The 10,514-nt window shown below is 42.8% G+C and overlaps 1 protein-coding gene across 9 annotated transcripts; it reads right to left on the bottom strand.

Moving 5' to 3' along the window:
• Positions 1 to 879: 879 nt before the first annotated feature.
• Positions 880 to 9,805, bottom strand: LOC109748873 (probable glutamyl endopeptidase, chloroplastic). 9 transcript variants are annotated; one of them, XM_073507929.1, is made up of 19 exons: positions 9,524 to 9,803; positions 8,865 to 9,066; positions 8,675 to 8,785; positions 8,514 to 8,562; positions 8,306 to 8,412; positions 7,721 to 8,224; positions 7,035 to 7,163; positions 6,508 to 6,804; positions 5,945 to 6,403; positions 5,769 to 5,834; positions 5,510 to 5,570; positions 5,107 to 5,256; positions 4,826 to 4,960; positions 4,454 to 4,721; positions 3,844 to 4,001; positions 2,951 to 3,069; positions 2,605 to 2,770; positions 1,753 to 1,885; positions 880 to 1,667 (listed from the first exon to the last, which is right to left on the bottom strand). In XM_073507929.1, the coding sequence occupies exons 1-14, from the start codon at positions 9,726 to 9,728 to the stop codon at positions 4,530 to 4,532; spliced, it is 2,667 nt and encodes an 888-aa protein (XP_073364030.1). In that variant the 5' UTR covers positions 9,729 to 9,803; the 3' UTR covers positions 880 to 1,667; positions 1,753 to 1,885; positions 2,605 to 2,770; positions 2,951 to 3,069; positions 3,844 to 4,001; positions 4,454 to 4,529. The 9 variants fall into 9 exon arrangements, with proteins under 9 accessions (XP_073364030.1, XP_073364031.1, XP_073364033.1 ...); XM_073507930.1 differs by having other exon boundaries at positions 880 to 1,662; XM_073507932.1 differs by having other exon boundaries at positions 880 to 1,487.
• Positions 9,806 to 10,514: the final 709 nt, after the last annotated feature.

Here is a 10,514-nt window from a genome sequence, read left to right as displayed (position 1 = left end):
ATAATTAGGATCATGGTGACATTGGGAATCTCTTGGTGCCGACAGGACCAGTAGTATTAAAGTGGACCAAACCCCAGACCGCACAGCAGCCCTACACTACTACTACTACTCCAAAAAGAGTGATCGCCAAAATATGGAACACAAGACTGTTAAAGTTACAGTGCAAATATGCAGCAAAACATACCTTTTTTTTCTCTAGGCTTGCTGCTGCTGTAAAGCTGGCCGGCTGAATATATGCGTCACAAGGCTTTAATTATGTGATTGCCACCTGAAAGGGCTGCAGTGCAGCGTGATCTACGTCTATAGTGAGAGCTTGGACTTTGCCAAAGGTGCTTGCTAGCCACATCGATCTAATTCGGCACCGTTTGTTTTTAAAACAAATCTTTGATCTGGTATCAACGTCGATTATAGAATGTCAAACTGGCACTACGTGGGTACGTCGACGCGGGAAAATCCCGGTTCCTGTAAGTGGAAATGTTTCTTTTTACTCAAGGGATGAATTGGAATTTTCAGTACGCAGCACATATATAGTAAATAAATGCGAAAAAGAATTGTTCCTTTTCCTCTGACAAGATCGCACCCGAGTGATTTTGCTCTCAGCGCGTATATGCTCACATATCTGAAGTTCTGAAATCAATCTGATCTCCTCTCTTTTATTCTTTTAGAATCACTCAGATCCTATTAAGTTTAATGTACTGGGATACTGGCCATCTCTTAGCTGTTTACAACAAATGAGCTTATTTCTCACTCAGTTCTGAGAAAATAACCCTGCTGTGACTGTAAACGCCATACCTGAACGAAATTCATAACCCTACCACATCAACCTGGTCTGGGTATCCAAATTTCAGGAAATGCCAAACTACTAAGGATACATGTGAATGAAATTAACAGTACAAATAGATTGAGTGACAGAAGATGTCAAAATGTCTCAGTTTCAGGCTAATAATAATACAGTGCCAGTGAAGGCAACGGGCAACTACCCTGGCCGGCTGTGAGTCGCTGATTTGGCAAAAAACAATCTCATACCACAATAGTCAAGCGAGGTACCAAATGATATGATCTACTACCTTTTATTATGGCAGTGATTGGTCTGAATCAAACAGGAGGCTACAAATCAAGGCGAAAACGCGACAACTCGGGGTGAAATTTGCGTGCCCCGGGAGCTTTCTGAATTCCAGCACCTACCGGTCTACGGTTGCTTTCTCGGTCGCTTGCTTGCTGCTGCGTTTCCCCGTCTTCTCGCCGCCTCTCCTTTTGCTTGCCACTGTAAGACAGTAACAGCCATCGGATGTGCAAGTGGTTGCTCCTAGGCCTGGCCTGCCTTCTTGGCCTTTGGGAATCATTGGAAGGCACCCAAAAAAGACAGGTACTAAAGGTGCCCATGAGAACCATTTAGGATTGTTGACTTTGCGCACACACACGAAATGGGCCAATCATTCCGATACTTCTCCCAGACATCGTCACAGCCGTTCGCTCGCACCCCCTGACTGAAAACACCCCGAATGGAGCCTTTAGACGAAAGGAACGAAACAGAGGCAAATATTCTGTATTGATCAGAGCCGGTCAGTGTGACTTTCGGCGATGAATGGGGTGCGTGGACAGCTCTAGCTCAGATGAAGGCATTGTATTCCGGAGAACAAGATAAGGGCAACATACAGAGCCCTACGCTGGATGAGGCTATGACAGTTACTGTTCAGCCTTCTGCTGTGACCTGATAAAATTCTACACTCACCAAGTTGTAAGGAAACGTACCAGAATGGTATGGGTGTTGCTTGTATGGACAGAACAGCTAGAGAGGCTTGTGGCCTGCACAAGTCTTGCAAGACTATGACACGGAGATGTTTCTGACATCTCGTAGAATTCAGACCACCATTTGTCTTTTCTCCTGCAAAAAAATTGATGTGGTTGTACATGGTCTAAAAATGTGTGCTTGGATTTGATTCCCTGACAACGACGACCTACATTAAAATGCTATCAAAAAATCTTGCCCCTGCAAATATAGCGCGTGTAGAGCACGCGCACGCGTCTACGTACGTTTATGTCATGAGTGTGACGTGCATGTGGTGTGTTCATCCACACAATCTCTTAAAAAAATAATTGACCCATAGTGATACACCTATGCAAGTATATATACTGATGAATTTTCCTCTACAATGTTAAAATGAAGTGGTGAATGAAACTTGAATTGCAGGTTAAAGAGGAGTCGAAATTCAGTGCAGAATAATAGTATTGCCAGCAAGGTAATACTGAACTACTTTGTGCTCACAGTTGCTTTGGTCAGCATCTATGTCACTTCTTTGATCTGAGCACAGATGAAGCAATTCTCCTACCTAGGCTCCTAGCTAGCCTTCTGAATCAGCATGGTAGTATTGTCAAAGTGGATAGAGTTCATTATCCAAAATTCTCTTCTATAAATTGGTCCTTTAATGTGTCCAACATACTTTACATTATTTTACTTTCTTTAATGAATGGACAGAGCCCTTGGCCCCGTGGTTTTCTTCGATAATAAATAAATCATGTCATATTTCTTGAATGCCAAAAAAGAAGCGTCATTAATAAGACTACATCCAAAGTTTTAATCTGATTTAAAAAATTGTCATTTACCACAAGGAAATGTTTGCCTGATGATTGACGCTAGTTGTAGTTAGACCAAAGTATGCTGTCTTGTTCGTCCTAATGTTGATGACCAAATCATGTCCTTGTGCATATGATGAAGCTAGACCTGACTTAGTCTATGATGTTATCCAAGATGATCTTGTTTGATTAAAACCTGGGTGTATCACAATCACAAAGCCAACAAAATAAGTTTTATTTGCTAGGCATCATGAACAGAAGCTCACATGGTAGAACAGTCTTTGTATCTGTTTATAACTATTTACAGATGATGGGGACCGTATAATTGACCTTCCCGTTGCTTTGTTTTGTTATATCCAACAATAGTCTCACTCACCCTTTGTTTTGTTATATCCAACAATAGTCTCACTCACCCCGTATAATAACGTCTCCTTTTTTTTTGGTAGAGGATTGTCAGGTAAGAAAATGTTCAGTGCTTCCAAGTTTATTTCAGCCCTAACAATAAAAAACAATTGAGTGCAATCAGTTAGAGATGAGACACATTCACTTTAAGCTTTCACTGTCGAAGGAAGTCAAAAGAATAAAATAAGTTCAGATGTTAAATCCCATTTTGTGACACATTTATTTTTCCTTCCATGTTTTTAGAGGATTTCTTTGCTAGTACCCTTATCATCTTGTGTGGTGTGAAGAGAGGACTTTGTGAAGGCCAATAGGAGCAATTTAATCTGAACGGAATATGTAACAGAAACACCAAGCATCTATCCAAAGCAAACAAGATACGCTGGTGGTAAGGTGAGGACATATTATTCTACAGACATCAGTTTACTGAAGCAATTTCTCTGATTCCTTCTTGCGATTTCTGATATGGTTATGCTTAATTCGAGATACCCATCGTATAGAACCTTACAACTGTTCACTGTTTTGCAATTTTACCAGTAAAAAGAGGTTAGAATCGCATCGATTCGTGCCTCAGATACAGAGCATATGTGCAGAATGAGTTTAGGAACGAACATAATGACCTCACTGAAGCACCATTGGTTAACATGATGGGATCGAATTTTACCCTCGTTATGCTTCATCATAATTGGAATTGTAGTGTTGGTGTCTTCAGGCCTTAAATTTCTGTACTAGCAAAGCTTCATAATATAACACTTTGATATGATGACGTGACATTCAAGAAAGGAACTCCAAAGAAGATATCAACTTGAGAAGCAGACAACAAGTACATATATAGCAACGGTGTTTATTGGCATGTATGAATATGATTACCGAGTCTCGCGTTACAAGAGTCAAGAATGATATGGAAACAGAGCAGTGAATGAAGTGATACTCTTCTGTGTGCACATGGAAACACATCAATATCATTGTGAGTTATCTTTAAAGTTTCCTACACCGATATAATCCAAGGCCATTAGTATCAGCTTGCTCTGCAAAGGAACATACCATCAAATTCATGACTTAAGAATAAACAAGAATTTCAGATCAAATTTAGTAGGGAAGCACTCGTTAAAGTGTATTTGAGTCTCAAGCTCAGCAACTCAGATAGATTAATAAAGAAGTGTGTCGTGATCTATAAACATGAACTTCGGAAAGAAAACTTGTCCCTCGCAAAAGGAAAAAAAAAACTCCTGTCCCACCAGTCACAAGAACACGAATTTTAACTATTACTCCCTCCGTTCGGAATTACTTGTCTTGGAAATGAATGTATCTAGAACTAAAATACGTCTAGATACATCCATTTCTGCGACAAGTAATTCCGAACGGAGGGAGTACCATACTAAAGAATCAAGGAAGCACCGAAATTAAGATATCTAATAATTCAGCTACATACTAGTTGCAGTATCACACAAGGACAACTCAATTGCACAGAAAGGCTTACCAGACTAGATATCTTGGTGAAGTTTAATGTTAAAGCTTCACATGCTGGTGCACCATCAACATGTGATTGTGTTGTCTCACCGCTCACCACTGAATTTGATCAGGGTGCTGCTAGAATTACTTGCACAATATTTCTGTAGCCATCTATCAGTCTCCCAAATTACATGCATAACGCTTTCCCTTGCAGCATATCGGTGCCCCTCGAATGGGAGAACTACAAGACGGCATGGCACCCCATGCCCTTTCAAAGCATCATAAAATTGACTTGACTGCAGAAGTATCGCAATATTTCAGTCCTAGATAGTAGTAACTACAACTTTAGGACAAACAAGACATTCAGAACCCATAATACCCCTGAAGCTACTGTTGCTACCTGCATTGCTGTTGTTACTTTGCTGTCTTCTTCTCCATGTATCAGTAGAATTGGTTTCTTGATTTTGTTAGCTATCATGAAAGGGCTCATCTTAATATAGGTATCGGTAGCTTCCCAGAGCGTCCTCACCTCTTTCTGCAAGCAAAAGATATGGAGAAATCAACAGAGACAAGTCCACCTGAAAGCATGTTGTGCAGTGGTGTCTAGAGGGAGTCCACCTGGGACAGGTGACACAACATTTGAGTTATGTTCCTTCCTTAAATGAATGGGCAGAGCTGAACCTGAAAGCCAAATGGAGTCGGTGTCCTGTTGTAGGCTCCAGAGCGAGCGATTCCGCAGCAGAAAAGATGAGGTGCATGTGCCAAGAGGTTAGCAGTCATAAATGCACCATATGAATGACCGCCCACAGCAATTTTGTCAGGGTGAGCAACCTGAAGAACAGGACAAATTTATATAATCAAAGGTCTCGAGAGTAATGCGTTGAATTACACTGTGCATGACTGGATTATACAGATTTTAGGTTCTATGAATGTGTTCCCTTTTTCCAGTGCTTAGGTACTTAACCTCGAAGCATGACTAATCCAAAAGAAGGGTAAGAAGAAAATACAGGGAAACATAAACGCATGAAGATGGGCATGCAAATCTGAAACTATCTGCATAAAACAAAGTAAGAGACAATCTTACCCCTCTTCTTACAATCTCATTTACCGCTGCTTCCGCACTAGCAATCAGCTGCTCTATGTACCTAGAAAAGCAATAAATCACCCGTCTAAGTGAGCATCATATCTAGTTATCTCATGACAACAATAAGGTCTATTTCAACTTGATGACTATGTGTTTAATGTAGCAGTATGTGAGTACACTGTTTTTATGAAGTAGCAGCCCTAGAAGTTAAAGGACAGGAAAGTGAATAAAAAAATTAGCTGAATAGGTAGAACACCACCTGTCATTCGCCTCCTGATCTCCTTCACCAATTATAGGGATTGTCGGGTCAGCCAAAACAGCAAACCTGTAAGATAAGATGTAGCATAAAGATAAATAAAAAAATATTTTCCAAATGACGGGGCATTAAATTACAAAAATTATGCATCAAAAAATGAAGTAAGAAGAAGATAGTACCCTCTAGCTAACCAAAGAAGAGGAAAACTGTTGTTAATGCGTGCAAATTTATTGGGTGAACGACGGACTTGCCCAGCAGCCTCTCTGCTTTTAAAGTCTCCAGGATAAGACCAAATCAAGCATGCAAGAGGCCCGTCTTTCGATGGATTATAGCCTGGAGGCAGATATAATGTAGCAGTAAGTTTAACACCATCATCTCGCTCGTATCTGATTATTTCTCTCTGCAATGATGCCAGCTGAGGATATGGATGGGGATAACTTGTAATCTGGACTTGCTTCTTATCAGGCCAGATACTAACATAATATTGGGCAGCTTCGCTTCTTGACTCTTTCGATATGAGAAATTTTAGTTCATTTAGCTGGATTTCACATTTTGGATGGTATGACATCAGTGCAAGAGCAGATTCATAGTACTTGTCTACACTACTTTCCCATATCCGCTCTTTCGCTCCCGTAGTTCTGTAAAAAAGCAAGTTGAGCCCCATGTTATGTTAACAGATTCAAACAATCACAACAGTGGAAATAAGAGGTGGAGCAGAAATGATTGAAGGAGATCAGCATACATGTTTAAGAGATCAAGAAAAGGGACGCTTCCTTTTGGTGTGGCACCCTGTCCCTTCATTAGGATATAGGTCCCTTCATAGTTTGTCTTAATTTTTGCAATGACAAGGGTGCCTGCAGGAGTTCTGCACATCATTGGAGAGCCTGGACTCGAGTAAGCATCTTCAGAAGATCTATCAAATAATAATCGTGGGCTAAGATCATTGCAATCAGGAGAGATGATCCATGTTCTTGTTCTGCATGTCTTGTGCCAATATTCATATGCCAGTGCATGCAATCCATAGCACCAAGAGATCCTTCTGCAGATTTGACAAAAACATGAGTTGTAGTCTAGCAGCATAGACATGGGCAGCTGGAGAAAGTAGGTGTGAGTATTTTAAGTGCAAGATCAAAAACAATTAGGCTATTTTCTTTTTACAAGCTACAGTTTCAATGCCAAAATTAAAATCTATCTTCTCCATGAAGCTAAAGTAGTGCTTCAATTGTAACATCATGAGAAGAAAGTGTTATCCCCGCAGTAGTTCAATACCTATACCGAAGGTCAAGTTTAAGCAGGACATGAGGTTTCTCGCCATTTAAAGGCTCAGCAGGTTCCATGTAAACTATATCACGTGGTGAGACTTCAACGTTTGCATCTCCTCCATCTTGTGCCTCCACCCTTGGAAAATATCAGATGTGATTTAAGAACATAACACTGGTCCTCTGTTATAGTTAAGCATGCGTGTCTACATGTGTGGTGTAAACAACTAATGAATCAGGGATTATCATTAGTATAGTGATTGCCTTTCTACAAAAAGAAACCACATCACATACAATTAGGCCATGATTGAGGTCGGAAGGCAAAATGTTGTTCACAAATGTTTCACTCTCTTACTAATTCCTAACTAATTTGAGGTTGGCTATCGCAGGTAACTTCTGACTAGTAAACCAAATCTAGAAGTAACTAATTTCATCCCTGATCTTAGAAGGATTTCATCAAGTGCATAAATAATGTAAGCGACAAATTTGGACTGTCTATAAGAATAAGACAACTGCATAAATAAGCGAAGACATAACCACCAAGTGCGACAAAGAGGCATAACTTCACTGGAACTAAAAATACCACAGGAATGAGTTTACCTAGTATTTGCTTATCAGAACTGAACATAGTATCATTTTTTAACACAAACTGCATTTGTGCATCATGAATTAAAAGACTAAGCCTCTGTGACTCACCAATATAAGGTTGAAGGCATGTCAGGCCTCCACCTGATTAAACGTTTTCCCCTACGGACGCTGTTGGCTGCAATTGGAATATTTTCAGCAAGGGGTAGATCACAAAGTTCGCGGACAAATCTACCATGAACTGTCCACAACTCAACCTTCTTGGGAAACCTTTTATACGAGACTATAGAAGAATATGGCTTGTGAACACAGGTGAGCATCAAGTACTTTTCATCTGGTGAAGGATTAAGGAAAGTATATATAGCAGGGGAAGCTACTGGTTTCACTATCCCATCCAACGAAACCAGTACTAACTGAGAGGTTGCATAGTAATCGAACAATTCTTCCTCATGCAAATCTTTCAGCATTTCTTTTGTGGCTCTCATCTGAATGACATTGTTCTGCTCATTGGAGCGAATCCTTGGACCAAAAGGAACCAATGGCTTCTTCGGAGAATCACCACGTGATGAAGGAATAATGCAGACCAACAGGGTAGAATGATCCACCCACACAAATCTGTATAAGATGAGTGTTAATTTCTGAGAGAAACAAAGAACAGAAAGACGGTTCACCTGAAAAAACCCAAAAGGCACTCACAGCTCAAAAATAGCATTCAGTCTTATGTCTGTTTGTCTGAAAAGTGGCCGAGCTTCTCCAGATTCTGCATTAGCAACCCACAATGCTAAATTGCTGTCACTGCCCGCCTACACAAGGCATGAAATGCATCAAATAGACAACAGAATCAGCAACCTAATATCCCCTCAAAGGGTGCTCCCATTTCATATCTAAAGCATCAGCTAATCACCTCATCTTCATAACGCACAGTGAAGGCCACATTCTGACCATCTGGTGACCTGAAATTCAGAAAGATACAAGAGGAAGTAGTTGAGAAAAAGGGACGACACACCATAATCCGGCTGTATGCTACAAGAGACACACTGAAGAGTGTTCAGAAAAAAAAAATACCATGTTACAAAATTAATTTTTGCAGCATCTGGATATCCATGGACCACTTTCTCTGGACCCAAACTTCCATCATCCATCAGCAAATGGATACTAATCCCAGTATAAAAGGACCTAGAAATCAGCCAACTGTTAACTATAGGAAGGTTACGACCGCATATTATCCTGAAACGATAAAAGTTATGGTACTTACATTCGACTCCTCATGTTACAACTGGAATCGATCCGTATGCCAGCAAGTATTTTATCAGGTTTTGCGAGCTCGGACAATGGAGGCATAGCTCTACGTTTCAGGAACATGATCCTATCTCGGCGAGGAGAGAGATGGTAGCTGGCATTCGGTGGCACATCCACAATCTCCTGGATTTCCTTTGGAGGGAGACGATATCCTGACACTGCAGGTAGACGTATCATCGACAAACTGGACTACGGTTCTGCTAATTATACAAAAGTTAAAGCGCCCTTGGCTAAATCTTCCATTTTCTTCAGAACTGAGGCTGGAGTGGACAGTATGAGCAGATTCGTTTTGATGGGTGAAGCACATTTAACTCTGAAGTCTGAACCAGCATTTCCTTAATAAGATTAAAACAAATGAAAAGGCAAAAGCAGTATGTTTCCTGGCTAAACTACAGAAGATTAACAACTCTGTTCCCCTAAGATCACAAAGCATCTGAAATTCCAGTCATTCCCACGATTAATCAAGGAGATCCGACGAGCTGAGCTAACTGAATATTATCAGAACAAACAGGTCAGGCGACTAAAATTCAGCACGCGAAACAGGCGAATCTCCGACCACTACAAGACACCCGGATAGAATCCCCGCCCGATACTAATCAAGTGAAGCACAGGCACCTGCGTCGTCGTCCTGCGCGACAGGGCCGGGCAGGGAACCGGCGGCGCGCATCGCCGAGAAGCCGATGGGATTGGCATGGCCCCTGTAAGGCAGGAGGCGCAGGCGCGGGCGCGGGCGCCGACGGGACGGAGTGGAGGAAGATGATGCGGCGGTGGAATTGGCACAGGCGAAGCATAGGCGCGGGCCTAACCTCCGAGGCAGCATAGGGGAAGGCCCTCACGGTAGGGTGCCTGCCCTGCTCAGTGTTCGTGCTGTGAGCCAGTGGCTTGTGTTTGATGAACTGACTTTTTGTGGTGTGACGTTAGAGCATCTCCAGCCGTTGGGCCCCCCGCCGGCTCGTAAAATCGCCGCCTGGGGCCGACCGGCGCTAAAATCGGCCTGGGGTTCCCAGCTGCCGGCCCCAGGATCGCCCCTCAGAAGGCGTCTTTAATATTTTTAAAAAAGAAATTCGGCTAAAATTCGGCAAACGGGACAAAGATTGGGCTAAAATTCGGCGAACATGACATTACTTAGCCGACTTAAATAGTTTTTTACATAGGAAACTGAAATACTTAAAAAAACAAAGGCCGCAACTACAGGCCGAAGAACGCGCTGAGCGCCGTCGCCGCCATCGCCGTTGTCCTCGTTGTCCTTCTCCTCCTTCACGCGGCCACCCTTGCTGGACCTCTGCCTGGGGTCGCCCTGGCGGACCAGTGGCGGCGCGTCGTCGTCGCTGTCGTCGTCGAGAACGACGACGCCTCCCTCGTCGCGGCCACGGCGCCTAGCGGCGATCTCCTCTAGGGCGCGTCACTGGCACTCCAGCTCCGTCCGCGCCCAGTCTTCGCGCGCCCACTTCAAGGCCACCGCGTCGGAGAGCCCCGGCTCCGTCTTCACGGCAGCGAGCCCTGGCTATGTCTTCACGGAGGCGAGCCCGGGCTCCGTCTTCACGGCGGCGGCGAGTCCTGGCTCTGTCTTCGGCTTGACGAAGCGGGGAGGAGTCGAGGAGGAGGC

Source organism: Aegilops tauschii, chromosome 2, assembly GCF_002575655.3.
Source record: "Aegilops tauschii subsp. strangulata cultivar AL8/78 chromosome 2, Aet v6.0, whole genome shotgun sequence".
Lineage (NCBI taxonomy): Eukaryota > Viridiplantae > Streptophyta > Magnoliopsida > Poales > Poaceae > Aegilops > Aegilops tauschii.
This window is presented reverse-complemented; position numbering and strand designations above follow the sequence as displayed.

Bases quoted from the DNA above. Each gene is read 5' to 3' on its own strand.
- LOC109748873 (XM_073507929.1), bottom strand. From the start codon at position 9,728: ATGCTGCCTCGGAGGTTAGGCCCGCGCCTATGCTTCGCCTGTGCCAAT. The intron at 6,805-7,034 runs GTATTGAACTAC...TCAAATCTGCAG, and splicing joins AAACTTGACCTTCGGTATAG to AAGGATCTCTTGGTGCTATG. The intron at 6,404-6,507 runs GTATGCTGATCT...GCTTTTTTACAG, and splicing joins TTTCTTGATCTCTTAAACAT to AACTACGGGAGCGAAAGAGC.